Genomic DNA, 17,886 nt, shown 5'->3' with positions numbered 1-17,886 from the left:
CCATCCGAATTCCAAGGGGATCAGCCTTACAGCCATTGTTATCCGACTCGAACTCGTCATCGCTGTCGTATCGGGTGCTCTCGGAAGCAGCATCGCCATCGATATCGGACTCAGTCAGGCTCTCATATCTCCCCCAGGACGTATGAAAGAAAAGGAAGGAGAGTGCAACATAGGCCAGGAGCTCCACAGCAGTAAAAACGATGCCGAATTGCAGGTACGGGGAGAGTGCAGAGGAAGGTCGCAAACAGAGCCAAATGATGGTGAAGAACTCGACGGTGGAGAGAAGAACCCAGCATCCGAGATAGATGCAGGAGACGGATAATTCCACTTTCTCTAGCGTAGCAAGTTTTTCCAGTTGAACAGCGCTAGTGAGAGCGAAGATGCTGATAGAAATTGAGGCGGTAGCGTCTGGGAGTTCGCCTCGACTCTGTACCTCGATAGTGAGTACGACTTGCCGAGGTAGAGCAAGAACAGGGAGACAAGAAGCGGTCGAAAGCCGGACGGGTGTTTGTAGCTTTTAGCGTCCCCGACGCTAAAGGATGAGAGAATAGGGGCTGCGACTAAGATAGTGACAAAGACGGCGAAGGTACAACAACCCCGGAGGATGTAAATCCACAGCTCCAGTCCGACGGCCATATCGATGGGGGTTTCGCGATAAAGCAAGCAGCTAGAACGGACTCGGTGTCGTCAGAGGGACAACGACAAGAAGAGTAGGAAACGCAGATAGGGGCAAAGGAGGCGCGATTGTCGGCGTTTTAAAATATCTGCCAGCAGAATTTGGCGCTTCTTGTCACACGTATCCTGGTCTAAAAACATGCCAGCCGCCATGCTCCTGGAAGCAAGCTCCAGCCTCTTGTTCTCTTCAAACAGATCCCCACATCGTAGCCAATACACTGCATTGCCGACTACTGCATAGCTTCCGTCTTAGCGTGCTGCAATGTGTGACTCATGGTGTATGCGCTGCAGCAGAAGTGTCACTTTCGAAGCACCCTTGGATCAGCCCGCTTTGTGCGGCAAAGTTCTGCAGCCAAAACAAACACCGGGTTGACAAGGGTCAGTTTGATCGGTATGATCTAGATATGCGTGAAGGCCGGGTAATGAACCTGGTGACAAGACCATTCCTTTCGTTATCCTCGTTCGCTTCGAGGGGGCATAGACCGGCCCGCCTTGCCTTGAAGAGGCTGAGACCTTGACACAAGTACGTAGCCTACGATAACAGATACTTCATTCACTTCATTCACTTCAACTCAAGCTGACTGTAGGGTGACGCCAGCTACCGTGACCCGCTAAGAGAAGCGGCTGCACATTATTGTCTACACGGACTACTTCATTGTCACCCCGCCGTCTCCGCATCGGGGGCCGCTTCATTGGCATTGGGGTCGCTCCGGTGGCTGCCTGAGCTGGTGAGGTTTTTCCGCATGCTGGGCGGACGATAGCTGCGTCCGCGGGATTCGTCCTCGGCAGCCTTGAAAGCGTCTGGTTCTTCGCATTGAACCCGCTCCAGTTCGCCGTCGGCAAGCTCCTTTGTCTTAACCATACGGCTAGAGATGTTGCCTACTTCCTCGGCGCACTCACTACCTCGCAAGAACTGATGCGCCGCGTGCTCGCACATGCTCTGTATGTACTCCAGCCCCTTGTCGAGGTCGTCGTATATATCCTTCTCCAGCGCGTCAAGCCCGGAAGGGCCCATACCACCTTGGCCATACACGCCCCTGATCTCCCTGCCAGCCCGCGAGTACATCGAGCGCCCGAGAGCAGCTTGCGCCATGAGCATGCCTGGTCGTTGCATGCGTCTCGCGCTCAATCGCAAGCTGGGTATTTTGTCTTCAGCTTCACCATCGTTCATGGCAGTTGACGTAGTTTTGCGCGGAGCAATGGCACCATCTGCAACGCTAGGTGTTGGCTCCGCTCCCTCCTCATCGCTCTCCTCGAGCCTCTCAAGTTCAGCCAGCCGCTTAATCTGCGCGACCTTGGCGGCCATCTTCGCTTTTCGCATCATGCTACGGCTGGCGCTGACGAACTTTACAAGATCCTCAAAGAAGAGCTACACGTAGCTGCCGTAGTAAATAATGTTTCTACTCCGGTACTTGGGTGCCACCCTCTTGGTACTGATGACCGAGTCGGAACGCTGTCGCTTGCGTACCGCCCGAGCCCGCCCAGTTACGCGGGCCTGGCTTGTTTGTTGTGCAATGGCTGAGGGTGATTGAGGTTCTGATGGGCTGTCCGGCGGCAGGAGCTGCGCTGGTAGCGATCGGGGCTACCTCTGGTTGCGGAGCATCGCGCAGTCTGAAAAACTCTTGCAGCTCTATCAGCGACGCAAAATACTTTTGGCGTTGTTCGAGTTGGCCATCAAACGCTTCGAGGCGCTTGAGCCAGTCGGGTATGTTTGCTACGAGATGTTTGAGTGCTTCCATTGTTGCCGAGCCTGTTAACGCACTAGTAGATGTTCTATCTTGTCACGGATTCGACTTACCAAGCACGTAGGTTGAGCAGTTCAGCTCCTGGTAGACTGCCGCCGAGAATGAGTAAAAAGGAGCTAATGAGCCAAAGAAAGGGGCACGGAGGTTGTCAAGGAGACCAACAAAAGCAAAAAGGAGAGCATCGAGAGGTCACATTGTGCGCCTTTGAGTTGGTAAACGAAGGAATGGGTGAGTGAGGAAGAGGACGGCCTTTGCCGGGTCCGGGCCACGGCTGTGAAAGGGGCAGAGGTTGCGGACTTTGATGGACAGCTAACTCTAAAATTGGTCATTCTGGCGGCACAGAGCTCGAAGGAACTCATCCCTCCCTGGATGTTGGCCCCTGCTTATGTCGGCCAAGTGACATCATCGTATCATGGGCTTGAGTGTTGTCTTTGTTGACAATTCCATGAGACAGGGGCGTCCATCGGCCGGCGTTGGCGGCATTCCGACAGGTGATGTCCAGAGTGGGTCACGGCGTGGACAAGGTATACGCAAATTTACGGCCACCCCTCTGAAATCCGCGGGTTTTCCGCGCACACCTGCGAGGGAACTACTCATGCCTGCCTTGTAGATGCAATAATGTCAGGGTGGAAATCCTTGCCCAAGCACAGGAACTAAACCATGCAACGTAGAGTACTCCTTTTAGCGAGACCCGGCCCCCGCTGAACTGCCTGAACCCCTTGTTATACAATGCTATTCAGTTGATGCGGCACAGAGAACATGACCAGCCCACTCACCAAAACTGTCAATTGCGTGATCTTAACCACAACGAACTCACTGGGGCCTTCTACCAACGGATGCGAGGCCAGGGGCGTCGGCATCAGCAGCTGTGCCTACAGTAAGGTTCTTTATCTGGGAACTCAATACATATCCTTCTCGCCGTACGTGCTGTCCATGTCATTGCCTATGTCCTTCTCGCCGTATGTGCTTTCCGTGTCCTTCTCGCCTACTCGGTCTCCGTCGCCGTGCCCGAGTCCTCGCTTATTGGAAGGGCGTAGCGCAGTGCTGATTCGTTTGGAGAAGGCCTCGAGGCGATCAAGAGTACGGTCGAAAAAGATAAATATTGGGGTGAGAAGGTAGGTGTCAACCAAGATGTAAACACCCCACTAAACATAATTAGCTACTGGGGAAGGGAGAGATACTAGGAACTAACCTGGACACAGGTGTCACACTTCCGTATGAACCTGGGGGGAAGGCTGCTGATAGGAAAGAATCTCGCTCGCCGGACGTCATGGTTTGTAGTTTGGCAAGATCTGTGTGACTGTGTTGACAAAAGTGTTCGAATGAGGGCGAAGGTCAGATATTTCATTTCTACACATCCAGGTTTGCCCATTCTAAAGGAGAAGACAGGAAACTCAAGGGCTGCTCCGCAACCTAGGATGCTTGCCTATGGCGTGGCAGACGGGTATCCTGACAGCCACTTCCATATCGATCCCCAGTTAGGTCTGGGGTCCTTGGAAGGCCTGCTGTGTGGCATGACAATCCCAAACGTTGCTCAATTGACAGCCAGCATGACCCTGCATTCTGCAATGCACCACTGCGATTATTTCTAGCTAACAGCAATGACAGCTAAAGATTAGGGAACTAAGCTCAAAACCAGTTCTCGAGGCTCGAAGTACATGCTCTTCGCGGCCAGCAACACCTTCTCAAGTGGGAGGTTGGCCGTAATCCTTGCAGGATCCTGAACCCTGCTCATACCCCAGGTGTGTACCCACCACAAGATCCTTCCACCGCCACGGTGGGAAATCGCCGCTCAGTTCCCACCCCCACGGTGGGAACTAGTGCATTTTCCTACCGCTACCGTGGGAACCGGTTTATTTTCCTACCACCACTGTGGAAACCAGTCTATTTTCCCACCGCTAGTGAGAGCCTCGTCTTTCCATCAACAATTCCACTCCCCTCTGTCAAACAAGATGCCATTCAGCATATTCTCTGGCACGGAGAAACTTTTCCATGTCATTGAACTCCCTTCCAGTCACTCCCCAGACCGTCACCCGCATGAAACACTGCGAACTAGCCTACTTTTTCTCCGCCTGCACCATCCCAAACTCTACCCCTCAGATAACATAATCGATTGCGCGCAAAGACTCAAGAATGTGCTCTCTGCCCCGCTGGTCAAGAAGGATGCTTCCACGAGTCAGATTTTGAGGGCTGTTGCTTTGTGCAAGCGAGAGCTCTTGGAAGCTGACAGCCTCGAGATGGCGGCTTACACCGAAGGAGGGAAACTAGCTATCATTGCGCTTCATGTAGTCTCGCCTGGGCATCGAGCCAAGTTCTTGGATCGAATGAAAGAAATCCCCATCGTCGAGATAAGACAATTGTTCGCGGTCCTAGCCACGATCCAGCCACACAAATCTTTCACCGAATACATTGACCTTGAGATCACCGACCATCAGGTGAATAGTTAGTAGTAACAAACCTTGGTCCAGGTAACTTACTAATATCGTTCTAGAAACCCAAATCCGCTCACAAACTACCCTCTTGACCAGACGGAAGGCCCCTTCCAGTGATGAAGGTGGTGATCGGGTCAAAAGGAAAAGGAGAGGGAAGATGGGGCAGCGGGGTGGTAATCCTTCACTGCCGGATGAAGAGGCGGTCGGGAACCAAGGCTCTGGTGGTAGTAAGTCTTATGGTTCTTGAGATGCTGAGATCGTAGGCTGATAAGCGTTTCACATCAGGTCTACGCGCCAATTCTGACTCGATCCTACCTGACCCCCCCGGCATCTCCAACGTTGCCGTGCTCGCGCCTCCACCTGAACATCGGCAGAGTCCGTTCGCCGACAGCCATTCACATACCGTTAACGGAAGCCCAATTGGTACCTCACTGCCGTTGCCGCCAGATGTTTCCCAATATCCCAGGCTCATGCAGAACGCCGCAGCTAGATTCAGGTCTATGCGAGATGCGCTTGAGATGAATCCAGGCGTGAATGCATTCGGAGATGGCTGGATTGGACTAGGGGCTTTACGTGACCGTGGAGTGTTTCGTGATCCCTTCTCTCAAAGCATCATTCCCTATGAATGGCGCGGAGTAGCTCTCCAAGTGGTGGAGGGGTTCATGTCCTGGGAGAAAAACCAAGACATTTGTGTCAGCATATACAGTCATCTCCTGCAAACTGCGACCCAATCCTTGCCACTTCAAGCCCTGTCGATCTTCACGAATGACAGGATCGCAAACGCAACGAAATCTATTGATGTTATAGATTTCTGGGAGGAAGGGACTAAGATTTACAGGATTACTCTGTACATCGAGAGGGATCCTTCCATTTTCCAAGAGATCTTCCTCTTAGATAGCTCTAGCAACCCCTGAAGGACCCCGAAATATTGTCACAGTTATACCACTTGGAAGTTCAATTTGCCCATCGCCACTTGCTTGCCAATCCAACGGATGTGGGTCGTCGAGCGCGTAAAACACCACCTGCGCACAGCCCTTGCAATATAATATAGTCAAGCTTGCTGATGAAAATTCGTAGAACATAGGGCGTTCGGCCGAATCGAAGAAGTTGTCAGGCACTTCTAAGCTCTTCCAAGCGTCCTTCTACAACTTGGTTACTAAACAGGCAGTGTAAAACTTGGCGGTGGGCTCATACCAATTTCTGTGTCAACTTATCGCGGTCTACGTCCGCCATGGTATGTCACTTGCGTCTCGCCGTCTCGGTTTATATCACAAGTTTCGCATCGTCGATCCTGTGTGGCGGGGTATTACGACCATGGCGGGGCATTGCGACCGAGGTACCCAATCTTCGGCGGTGGATTAACTAGGCTGCGGGGGTGAACATTGTCGAGGTCAATTTGTGCTGATGCCAGCCCCTGTGACGGTCACAATCTTGGATGCGGTACTAAATAGGCTTGCAATGCTTTGCAAGTGGACACCGTCGTCTGGTTGCATATAGATGATAGCCATTTTGCACCAGCGCAGTGGCTAATAGTGATTCCAAGTAGTGACTCTCAGGGCATGGGAAGAGTATGAGAGATCTCTGGTCAGGCTGTTGGTTCGTAGGACTTCCAAGAGGGAAAATATTGAAGGACGAGGGAAAGGGAAAAGGCAAGAGGAGCGAGGGGAGGTTTGTATACTCTGGAGTCCAGGCATCTATGCCTTGACCACTCTCTTCCCGCTCCCTGAGAAAGCCGGTATCGGGTGGCTGACAATGGTGACGTTGGATGGCCGGCAGGAAGGGCAAACGGGGCCTAACAAGTACCCGGCGTGAATAGCAGTCGTTTCTTGAAGATTGGGGATTTGGGCATTATGAGGTATGCTGGCCTGGGCCGTTGTGACAGGAAGTGGTGGTTCTGGGCGTTGAGATAGATGTAGGAAGCAAGTTGTTGCAGCCGTCGCCTTCGAGAGGGGGAAACCGCTCCTTTTATCGACGAAGCCCCGAGGTAGCCGCGTGGACGGACAAAGAGAAACGCCGACGGTGACGCATATACCCCAAAGTGAATGGGGTTGAGGAGCCTCACAATGTCGTTCATGCGGTCGGGTCTAAAGGGCCGGCAAGGCTGCCACCGCGGCTCTCATCGCGAGATGCCCGAGGAGTCGGCAATACAGAATAGGGGCGGTCTTCATTGAGGACCGTCGCCGGCCTGCATCGTCGGGCTGCTGCCACTCCGTACCCTGGTGCTGCAACCTCAGCGAGTTCGGACCGCGGTTGGCCACGCTCCGACTCCGGATCCTCTTCGCGGCCATCTTCCCTTCGCTCTTTGCAGTCCTCGAGCCGATGGACTTGCGAGCCGGGCTCGCTTAAGCCCTATCTATCTCCGGTCTGTAAGGACAAAGGAGAGTAGGAGCCGGAGGATCAAGTTCACTCTGGCCGCCAACAGTGGCCTAGCACCCATACCAAACCGGAGCAGGTGACCAAAGGCGCCAACAGACACATCGTCGCTCAAGGTCGGCGACTTGCCAAGACCCTCCCCCTCTCAACAACTGTCGACTACTTCGAGTTCGCCTAGCTCGGCCGCAGCTTTGGGCACGATTACGCATGAGGCATGGTGGCTGTGGAAGCTGTGATGTGGAAGCTGTGGAAGCCATGGGAGTTGTGGCCGTCGCGGAGGCTGTGGAAGTGGTTGTGGTGGGTGATACCGGCCGGGTCACATGCTACGGTTTCTACCTTTCGACTACGGGCACCGGCACTGGTGGGCTTTTGGAGCAGCGTAGGGGGCCGCGTTGTGACCCTCGGCCTGGGCAAATATTTGCCGGCAGTGTATGCATAAAAGATATTAGAGGCTAGATGCTGCGGGGGCGTCGATTTTGGCGGCCTTTATGTGGAACATTAAATTGCCGCTCCGCTTAGGGAGAACAGCTAGCCCGACATCACTCAGATGCTCGAGAAGAGAGAGAACTCAGCCAGTCCGGAGAATGGAGCCTTGGAGCTCTTCCCAGCGCCCGAGGAGTCGCCCGGGTGTGTTTGCTTCAGGGGCAAAGTAAACATTAGAACCCTGCGGAGATGTGCCAAGACGGCACTCAGGCAACACCCCGGACCAAAGACACCAACAGACGCTCAAGGTCAGTGACCTGCCAAGAGTTTCCCCCTCTCGGTCACTCCTCGGTGCTCCAACCTGGCACGGCTGAGGCACACTGTTCCGTCCCAGAGATGGTGTTCTGATCGAAGCCACACCCTCGCATCGCCGGTGATGCAAGAGTCAGGTTTTTGTCGTCGGGAAGGAACCAACCGGTCGTGGTCGCCACCCTACCACTTGCTGATCCTTGTTTCCAACTGAAGACCGGCCACAACCACTCCAGCTCTTGCAGGGATCGTCACCAACGCCGAGGAACAGAACCACACTCCGTAGCCTTGTTCCCTGTAGCCCATTCATGTAGATTGTTCCGTCTCGTCCACAAATCTGGCCCGCGTCTTCAATGGATAAACGTCTGAGTTGTCGGCTAACAATGGTATTCATGTATTCTGGTTAGAGTAAGCAGCTGGAGATCCTTGGAAAGGGGTCTTCACCTTATCACGCTCCGCGTTTTGTAGGTGTCGTGCTTCGCTTGGATGCCTGTCTTTGGTCTCCACCCGCTTATGCCTGGGTCCCAAAGTTCGCAATGTGACATTGGCAGCGGCATGGCCTCGAGGCCAGGCATCAGCGCTCCTGCCTAGATTCGATTGGCACGCGCCATGCTCAACCATTCAATCCACCAACTGCGCAGCTCTGTAGCGGTTCGCCTGGCCCGACCGCGATCGCGAGCTTCATGGAATCGAGGTGCTCGCTGCTCGCTGAGACGCCAGCTTTCTACCGCCAGTCCGCGGATCTCGAACTTGGTCAAGCGTACGCCCTAACGCAGCCGATCGGGCGGATCAAATTCGAAAGACTTGCGAGACTCGTGCCGACGAGTTTGATCCGTCCCTCCAATGCCGGCGTCGAGGGTGGCGGGTCGTGTTGCGTTGCATTACGTTGCGCGTCTGAACTTGAGTGCGGCATTTTTGCCATTGATTAGCATACGCGAAGCCAGAGGAAATGAAAGGAGTAGGAGGAAAGGCAGAACCGTGGCGAGCGGGCGAGGAACGAGGGCATGAAAGTATTTATCGTCAAGCACCAGGAATGAGGGACAAATTTTGGGCCCGTGCGCTGAACTATGATTGGCTGATTCCGCGGCCAGGCAAAGCGCGGCCGACCACTCAGAAAATGGAAGCCTCGACGGCAACACATGGATTACAACGACCTAGGCAGCTTCCAAAATGAAGACGATGACGCAATCACTCTCTGTCGGGGAACCCATGGATCAAGTGTCCAATGCGCCGTGCATGGCTCTTGCACATGCTTCACACCAACCTCGATTTTACACGTTTCCTGTTGACATTCAATTCCAGTGTGCAGTGCCGACATACCTAAGTGGCTCACAGTCCAGTTATGAATAGATATAGGTAGCCATGAACATGGCAGGTTTTATCGCCATTCACCACTCAAAGGCATCGTCATTGGCATTTTGCGACGTCTTTCGCAGTGTGTGGAAACAAAAGACGTGGAAGATATGCTCCGGACGAAGCCAAGGCACAAAGCAGTGCAGTGCAGTGTAGTGACGGGATGTACCAGAAAGGTATTTTTCGTGACAAGGACAAAGGAACAGCAAAGGTTACAGCCAAGTTGAAGATTGGCAACGCGGACTTAGCAATGACCGCGGATCGTACGATTTCGACTCGTAGATCATTAATATGCCCCTCCTCATTCGGCTGGCCCCGCTATCTCACCCTTTCCGTTTACCGAGTCTAGCAACCCCAAGCTCTCCGATCGACAACCTCCCCCCCTTTTTCACTTAGCCATGGATCCTGGATGCCAAACTTGGATGGGATTTCCAAAGCAAGATTCGTCTCATTGCACGCTACCACGAGTTTCAGCAGTCTTAGTGCCCAGCTGCTCGGGTCTCTGCCCTATTTCAGGAGCACCATTGAAATGTGGCTCAGGAAGCATGCCCACAAGGGAGCGCCCATTACCACGTCAGAGATGGCCGACTAAAATACCCAAGAAAATATAACCACTCAACCGCGCTTGCCGTCATCCATTGACGGCGCCGAACGTCTTTGACGACATCAATGTCAAAGGTCCCAACTGTAGATATAATTACCTAGGTATGTAGGGAAGGTGAAAACGCGGGCCTTGCGCCTTAAAATGCGTACAGTCCAATCTGTCAAGGACTCAAGACAACCTGCCTTAGACATGTCTTCTTCTGACGAATACACACGGCAAGGTTTGGGCTGCAAAACACTCGGGCTAAGTCTTCAGGGCGAGCCGCAAGGTATTGAGCTCCTTCACATCTTGGAAAGCTCCCCGCTAACAAAAAAACAGAGATAGATTAGGTTCAAAACTATATCCTGTACAAAGGGCATCGCTGTCCTCGAGTCAACCTTGAAGAGGTGAGAGGCAATGGATGAAATAGGCTGGGTTTGAGATTCTGAGATGCATCAAGTTAGGTTCTTAGGTAAGCAAGTGGTCGTCACTATCTCCAGCTCTGAGCATTGCCATTGGGTGTCTGTTCCTGCCCAATCAATAACGATGGCTGAAGCGGGCCAAAGGGTCTTATCGATAAAATAAGGTAGGGATAGTAGCACGACAGATTTCCCGCGAAGAGCCCCACCAATTCCAATGCCTCCAAACCCCTCCACCTCAGAAGCAAGGGCAACTCCAAACCACGAGAAAACAACCATAAAATCCCGCTTGAGACTTGAGACGCCGTCGACTTTCATAAGCTTCCATCGCTGGGATATTGTGCAGAATAGTAGTCCAAACTCTGCACCCGACGTCGCTAGGTTTCCTGGTATTCGCACTAGTTGCAGTCCGAAGCCGACGTCCGCGCTTGCCCTAGTCACCTCAGTCACCTCCCCTAACTCAGCAGCCGCACGACCTAGGCCTAGTCCCACTCGCAGCGCAACGTCTTCTAATCGACCACCTTCCCGGTCTTTGTCTAAATTAAACCGCCAAAGAGAACCGGGAATTTTTTTTCTTTCCCGGAATCGTCATCACGACTCGCTGAGCCTCACTACACAACAGAGCCTTGGATCGTTTTCCGTAGCTTGGTAGCGGGTCTCGGTAATACAGCACGCTCCTGCTAGGTCGACCCCCTTTCTATCCTCTCTCCTCGCCTCCTACACGTCAACTTGACCAGGGTCACCCCTCGCCCCCCCGCCCCCCTCCCCCCCCTCCCCTCCCCCCCCCCCAAAAAAAACTTGAAGGATCACACGGCCACTTTCAACATGAGCAAGCAAGCCAACCTCTACTCGTTCGCCGACGTGGCCACGCTAGCACCGGCCCTCCGTGCCTACGTTATCCAATGCCAGGAGGCCGGCCTAGCGCGCCACGGCGTTTTCAAGGTGGGCGTGTCGGGCGGCTCCCTCCCTAAGACGCTGGCACAGGCGCTACTTGCGCCGTCGACGGACAACGGCGATGCGGTCAAGTGGGACAGGTGGGAGATCTTCTTCGCCGACGAGCGCGCCGTGCCGCTGGACCACGCCGACTCCAACTACGCGCTGCTCAAGGCGGAGCTACTAGACAAGCTCCCCGCAGATGTGCAGCAACCGGTGGTGCACACCATCGACCCGCAGTACCTCGGGGACACGCAGGAGCTGGCCGACCAGTACGAGCAGAGCCTGGTGCGGTCCTTTGCCAGCCGCGACTCGGTCAAGCTGCCCATATTCGACCTGCTGCTCCTCGGCTGTGGGCCCGACGGCCACACGTGCTCCCTGTTCCCCGGCCACGAGCTCCTGCGCGAGACCAGCGCCTGGATCGCCCCCATTGAGGACTCGCCAAAGCCTCCACCCCGGCGCATCACGCTGACCCTGCCTGTCGTAACCCACTCGGTGCGCATCGCCTTTGTGGCCACGGGCGCCGGCAAGAAGGGCATCATGAAGGAGATCTTTGAGGACTCCAAGGGGTTGCCGTGCGCGCTGGTCAACGAGGGGACGGGCGAGCGCTGCAGCTGGTTCGTCGACAATGCCGCTGTTGAGGGAGTCAGCTATCCCAGGAGGCCGTTCAGTCTCTAGGTATGGGGAGAAAGCCGTCGAGGCGACACAAAATACTCTAAGCCCGCACGAGGAGGAGTATGGGGGGACCCGGGAAGGGGATATGTGTGACAGTGAATAGAGAAACCAAGCGGTAGAGCGAGCCGGCGCTTTGGGATAGAGGAAGGGAGCATAGCGCCAGAGAAAGCGCTGCGGTGATGGAAACTGGGAAAAGACAACACGAGAGCTAACCCGAGTTCCGGCCGATTTCTTTCATTCTCGGGCCATCCATCTCTTGTCTGTCCCAACAGCCAGCCGCTCGACAGAATTTTGTGTGAGCTTGCACCTCGGAAGCCGAGTTGTGCCTTTCTTCGTTAATGACTTTGATATCCCATCCCACATTATTTGTTATTTAGTCCCGGCCGCAGGGAGAGCGTAGGACAGGCAATGAATTCACGAAGCTTCATTTGGGGGGATAGCGCTCTCACCAAACTACATCCCGTGTCTTTTCCTTCTCCTCTTCCTTTTTGCTTTCCAGGACGCATGTTTGTAGTTATGTCATAATATAGCGCTACTCGAGATTCCCATATTACGGCGGCGAAAATCTTTTCTCAAGAACCTGTCTCCTGTATTGAGGCCTTGTTCAAATCGTCCGAGGCCTATTTCCCAGATATAAAGAGATGCAGGAGAATCACGAAAAGCTAGTAAAAGAAAACCGTAGGCGTATGTCACAAACTTTCAGGCCTAGTAAACACCCATATATACGCCTATGTATGCGCCTATGTACGCCTTATAAGACAGACAGCCTCCCACTCCAAAACAAGCCCCCATCTCCTTTCCTGAGCTATGTGCTGTATGTATATAATGTGCCCCCCTCGCCTAAATGTGAGCCTCTTTGGTTGTTCTTCTCAAAGATCTCGGAGGAACTTGACCTTGTCCTCTAGACTCGCGGCATACAAGTATACCCCGTGCTTGGCGAGCCATTTGTCTACGTGGAGGTCTAAGAGCAGAGTCGTGTTAGCTTTGGGGGCGAGCTGCAAATGGTGAGCCAGCCGCGGGCTGAGCTTACTTGTGAGGTTTGCGTACTTGTCGGGCTTGGCTAGGCCGTTCAGGTTCTCGCCGTTGCTCTTGCTCTTGCTCTTGCTCTTGCTTTTGCTCTTGCTCTCGCTGCTGTCTTTGTTGTCGTCAACGTCTAGGCTGAGGCTGGCAAGACCTTTGCCTATGTCCGTGACGGCATCGCCAATGTCGCTCATGCCTCCGACGAAGACATAGTCGTCGCTCTCGTCTTCAGCCAGGTCGGCGTACTCGACGACGTCGAACTCGGCCAGAATGGCGTCGTCGACGGGTTTGACCTCGGCCAGATCGGCACGGTCGACCCTTCCAAGATCGGCCGTAAAGCGTATATGCTTGGGATCTAGCACCCAATCTACTGTTAGCTCTCGCGTGGCTCTGAACACACAAATGGCTGGTGGGGATTTAGGAAAGTGCGTACCTGGGAAGGACATGTTGTTGACCAGCTCGGCGCTGTCGCCATGGCTGTAGGCGATAAGGCTCATTGCCACGGTCGTAATCGCATCCCACAGCTCTCTGACCCGCCATCTGAACGCCCGTAGCTTGCCGCATATCTTGCCTATGGTGCTGTTGAACTCGGGCGAGCCGTAACCGACACATTTGGCCCAGTCGAACATCAGCGCCGAGTACTCCGTGTATCCGGCCATGAGGCGCACCAGGTCATTAACCAGCACACGGGCTTCGAGTTCCTCAGGGATGAGGGGCTTGGGGCTCGGCTGGCTGAAGCGGTCGGCCGCGAAGTCGCTCAGGTACGCGATATCGCTGGCAATATCTTGCGTGTCCAGACATTCTGCCACATCAGCGTCACCGAGATGCTTAATGTGCATCGTATGGCTGAGGCGGTGCATATGCTCCTTTATCGTAGAGTCGAGGCGGCGTATGCCCTCGCTAATACTCATCGAGTCAAAGACGAGTTTGGTATAGGACTCGTTGTTCGCCTGCTTGCGATGGCCGCGGTCGTCCATGATGAAGATTGTTTTGCAGACAAAAGGAGGAAAAAGTGGTGGGCGGTGTGAGGGGTCTTGTCTGGGGACGGTCGTTGCGCGGGTTAGGTTGTCGGTCGGTGGAAGGTTCATTCCATTATTTCGAGGCGAGAACCTTTTTATAGCACCAAGCTTTTAGCCAGGAATTACAGGCAGCCGTATGCCTGATGGGGGGACCGCGGGGCAGAGGGCAAAAACATGAAGTGGGCCAAAGGACGAAAGCCATTCACCGTTTCTCAAGGGACCATGTGGTGATGAGAGGAAAGTGAGAGAAGGGTGAGATATCGATTCATATTAAAGCCTCCCTAGGCAGACCTACGAAATCACAGACTTTAACTTTGAGAATACTAATAATGGGCCCTTGAGCTCAATCTCAGAGGATATTCACCATCTGACAGTTGGCTGGTGTTGAGCAGGTGTCGTCGTCGTCGTCTTCGGGCCAACCGACAGCGAGGGGAAGCCTACTAGTAGACTCGTCAGGTATCTTGCGAAGCAAATACTGTTTCCACACACAGGTATTTTAGCTGCAGCCCATGGTCAGTGGCCACGTGCATCCGACACGTGCAGCTCGCCGAGGAGGCGGTCATAGATATTCGTGTAGTCCCTAGCCGTAACACAATCGAAGACAGCCATAGTAGATGGGCTAAGAAACAGGAGTATTCTATATTATCTTATTAACTTTGACTTGTAGCACAGCACAGATGATTCGAATATTGACTTGGCTTCGCAGTGGGCCTGTCTCTGGGGTTTGATGTGTCTGGCAGGAGTCGGAAAGGGATGTCGTTGCAGCTACCGGGGACCTTATCCGGTGCCATTTCCGGCTCTGCAGCGGACGAAAAAGGAAAGAATATTTTAATGGGGGAATCGGAAGAGTTGTGAATGGAGAATGGTGTGGGTGGCTGCCTGTACCTGATCTAGTGGGCTGGTTGTTGGGGCGTGATTGGTGCGAGGATATGCCGTTGCCGCGAATAGTCTTGTAAGTTGCCGGCCCGACCAGTCATGGACGCCTTTCTACCGATTTTCTGTTTTATATACATGGATGTGGGACAAGGAACAAATCCAGACGCCCTTCCCATGCCTTCAGTCTGATGCCTGCTACTCGCTGCCCCCCACTCCACCCCTTGACCTTGTGCTCGCGCCTGCCTTAGTTCATTGTTGAAGATGTCGGATGCGCCTGTCATACGACAATTCGTCCCTCCCTGTCCGTTCTTTCCCATTTTATTGTATCACGCGATTACCGTAGCTGTGGTCACACGCCCATTTGGAGGTTCCTTGACCGCGTCCTCTGTCACTTCCATCCTGGATCTCGACGGCTCTGGTCCGGTTCTTGTGATCGACATGCGGTAATGTAGGTAGTGGTTTCTTCTCACCAAACACCGTTGTACTCTTTCCCCCGACACTAGTATGCAAACATTTCTAGAGCGCCACAACGGATCCTCCCTTCTCTTCCGAGAGGAACAACCCAAGTGCCTGGAGCAACCAATAATTTCGTGATTATTGAATATCATCGACAGTGGGATGGATGACAAGGTTGTCGACTGCCTAATCTCTCGCCTGTCATCCATGGATATATATCTACCTGAGCTTACATGCCACCACCCGCGAACTGACAAGCGCTGTACCTCCCCGCCGGGGACCCGACGAATTTGTATAGAAAAGCCAGCCATTGGCCACCATTGACCGGTCATATGCCTCCTCCCAGGACCAGTAAGACAACAGGGCCATCGGATTGTTTCGGAGACGGTCAGAGGTTCAGTAGGAGCGGGCCGCTCCCTCAAGCTCTAGACGGCAACCGAGCATGCAGTGATGATGACGCCCATATTTTTCTCTGCCGCTTCTCGTTATCCCTGCCGAGACATTAACGGTGGTGGGCACAGCTCTGTCTCTACTCCCGTCTCGTCTCGTCTCGTCTCGTCTCGTTCCTATGCTAGGACCATTGACGTTCTGTTAGCCGTGTCAAACCCCTCGCCATCTTAAAGCACTCCCGCTCTACTGTCTTGTTGAGTGGCCATATTATACAAAGTGGGGATAAGAGTGCCAGGTAAGTTACGAACTTGGGTGCAGCTGTGAGGGCATTTGGGTGAGTGGGGTGTCGGCAGCGGTGCTTACCGGGAGAGGAGTAGATCATGAAGTTGGTGCAAGACAAACATTATGGATACCTGGCGGTGAAAGCAGTTCCTTTGGCTGATAGATAAAGCCGAAAATCTTGTTTGTCTCTTTTTCTTCCTCTCCTTTGTGTTTCCCTTCTTTATGTTTATCCCCTTTTTCGTCAATGCTAGACTGCCTTTTCCTATTCTTCGTTGTACGACCAAGCTAAGCATATACCCATTACACTCGTCACCAAAAATAGGACAGGTCCTCTCATCCTCCACAGCACCTCCTGCGCCCAATAACGGGGCGCTGGCTGGACCAAAGGAGGGGGTTGAAACTTTCACCTCCCCGGAGGTCGACAACAATCTTGGTCAAAAGCAAGGCAGCGGCAACACAGCCATCAACAAAGCAGACGACCTGCCCGTTCTAATCAAGGTCAGTGGACACCACTGGTATCCCAAAGACGGGCCACGCATCCTTGATTCCTGCGGTGGCGCGGGTGTTGCCTGCCTTGGCCATGGCCGTCAGGATGTCATGGATGCAGCTCTAGCGCAGATGAAGGCCTTCTCCTATGCCGCTCACGCACACTTTGAGACAAAGACGGTCTAAGACCTCTCGGACTGGCTGATCAAGAGCACCTGCGGCAACGTGAAGAAAGTGTACCTCATGTGCTCTAGTAAGGGACACGGCCCCTGAACTCAAACACCACAAAGCCCTAGCATGATGCTACCATCCTAGGCTCGGAAGCCGTAGAGGCGGCCCTCAAGCTGAGCAGAGAATATTTTGTGTGGATAGGCGAGCCGCGGCGTGTCAGCTTCATTGCGCGGCGGGTGTCGTACCACGGCACGACTCTGGGCTCGCTTTCGGCATCCGGCCACGCTGTGCGGCCGGGGGCCGTCCGAGCCGCTGCTGTTAACCCAGAACTGCCACTACATCCCCGCCTGCAATCCGTACCGCCAGCGGCGGCTAGTTGACGGCGGCAGGAATGGAGAGGAGTCGGACGCCGCCTTCGTAACCAGCAAGGCCGCTGAGCTGGAGCACGAGTTCCAGCGTCTCGGGCCCGGCACGGTCGCGGCCGTCATCCTCAAGCCCGTAGTCAGCGCCGCACTTAGCTGCATCCCGCCGTCCCGGGCTATCCAGGTGCCATGAGGCATGTCTGCCACCGGCACGCGGCTCTGCTCGTCTTCGATGAGGTCATGTGCGGCATGGGCCGGACGGGGACGCTTCACCCGTGGGAGCAGGAGCACGAACACGAACATCAACACGACACGCGGGAACTAGCAGCCGCCGTAGTAGTGCCAGACCTCCAGACCATCGCCAATGGTTTCGCCGGCGGCTACCAGCCGGCGTATAACATCACGGCCGACCTGGTGGTGGATATGGTGGAGCGGGTTGCAGTGGCTGTCGAAGAGGTGTTCCGAGCCCTTTGAGGATCCCATGATAGAAGATGATGCTTTGTGTATGCACGCAAGCGCGAGGAAGAAGATAGAGGGGTTATCTCTGATTGAATACTGATCATCAATCATCACAATGATTTGAAGACGTTATTAGCCGACCGACCGTATCATACCATGCCCCAGTCCAGTGATGCCATCCCCCGTCCGTTGATAGTTCCAAAAGAAATAAGAGACCCCCTTTCTCTCTCACGAAAAATCAAACGCCAATGATCGCCATCAGAATGTATGCTACAATCTTTACCTGTTTCTGGTTCTAAGCCCATCGCCCTCCTGTTTGCCCCTTTTCCACCTCCTCCTCGTATTCCTTGACCGCCTAGACAGCAGACCAACCAGACCGCGCCGTGATGATTATGATGATGCCCTTGCGCCTGTAAAACGAAAAGGAATCAAGAAAAGCAAAAAA

General features: G+C 53.9%; 6 protein-coding genes across 6 annotated transcripts; 3 read left to right on the top strand and 3 right to left on the bottom strand.

The window, feature by feature from the left end:
* Window positions 1-1,333: 1,333 nt before the first annotated feature.
* Window positions 1,334-3,692, bottom strand: B0T26DRAFT_674555 (uncharacterized protein; the record flags this gene model as incomplete). Its single annotated transcript, XM_060439724.1, has 6 exons — window positions 1,334-2,044; window positions 2,088-2,425; window positions 2,474-2,536; window positions 3,197-3,201; window positions 3,327-3,464; window positions 3,613-3,692. 6 exons carry the CDS (start codon window positions 3,690-3,692, stop codon window positions 1,334-1,336), a joined length of 1,335 nt encoding a protein of 444 aa, XP_060298838.1.
* Window positions 3,693-4,137: 445 nt separating this feature from the next.
* On the top strand, window positions 4,138-6,146 carry B0T26DRAFT_240178 (uncharacterized protein). Its single transcript, XM_060433941.1, has 3 exons — window positions 4,138-4,862; window positions 4,912-5,079; window positions 5,138-6,146. The coding sequence occupies exons 1-3, from the start codon at window positions 4,373-4,375 to the stop codon at window positions 5,764-5,766; spliced, it is 1,287 nt and encodes a 428-aa protein (XP_060298837.1). The 5' UTR covers window positions 4,138-4,372; the 3' UTR covers window positions 5,767-6,146.
* Window positions 6,147-8,780: 2,634 nt separating this feature from the next.
* On the bottom strand, window positions 8,781-9,161 carry B0T26DRAFT_704559 (uncharacterized protein; the record flags this gene model as incomplete). The annotated part of the gene is given in 3 exon segments (XM_060441718.1): window positions 8,781-8,814; window positions 8,830-8,907; window positions 8,955-9,161. Coding segments are annotated over 2 exon segments (200 nt in total), but the record flags the coding sequence as incomplete, so codon positions are not given.
* A 1,976-nt stretch (window positions 9,162-11,137) lies between these two features.
* B0T26DRAFT_640525 (glucosamine-6-phosphate isomerases/6-phosphogluconolactonase-domain-containing protein) lies at window positions 11,138-11,923 on the top strand (the record flags this gene model as incomplete). The annotated part of the gene is made up of 1 exon (XM_060437238.1): window positions 11,138-11,923. The coding sequence occupies one exon, from the start codon at window positions 11,138-11,140 to the stop codon at window positions 11,921-11,923; it is 786 nt and encodes a 261-aa protein (XP_060298835.1).
* A 612-nt stretch (window positions 11,924-12,535) lies between these two features.
* On the bottom strand, window positions 12,536-13,745 carry B0T26DRAFT_240034 (uncharacterized protein). Its single transcript, XM_060433940.1, has 3 exons — window positions 13,374-13,745; window positions 12,951-13,295; window positions 12,536-12,881 (listed from the first exon to the last, which is right to left on the bottom strand). Exons 1-3 carry the CDS (start codon window positions 13,597-13,599, stop codon window positions 12,790-12,792), a joined length of 663 nt encoding a protein of 220 aa, XP_060298834.1. The 5' UTR covers window positions 13,600-13,745; the 3' UTR covers window positions 12,536-12,789.
* Window positions 13,746-15,187: 1,442 nt separating this feature from the next.
* B0T26DRAFT_801568 (pyridoxal phosphate-dependent transferase) lies at window positions 15,188-17,456 on the top strand (the record flags this gene model as incomplete). The annotated part of the gene is made up of 7 exons (XM_060447029.1): window positions 15,188-15,642; window positions 15,941-15,976; window positions 16,286-16,629; window positions 16,660-16,702; window positions 16,765-16,907; window positions 16,948-17,166; window positions 17,220-17,456. Exons 1-7 carry the CDS (start codon window positions 15,624-15,626, stop codon window positions 17,454-17,456), a joined length of 1,041 nt encoding a protein of 346 aa, XP_060298833.1. The 5' UTR covers window positions 15,188-15,623.
* Between the last annotated feature and the right edge of the window lie 430 nt (window positions 17,457-17,886).

This window comes from Lasiosphaeria miniovina, assembly GCF_030549165.1.
Source record: "Lasiosphaeria miniovina strain SMH2392-1A chromosome Unknown B0T26scaffold_3, whole genome shotgun sequence".
NCBI lineage: Eukaryota > Fungi > Ascomycota > Sordariomycetes > Sordariales > Lasiosphaeriaceae > Lasiosphaeria > Lasiosphaeria miniovina.
This window is presented reverse-complemented; position numbering and strand designations above follow the sequence as displayed.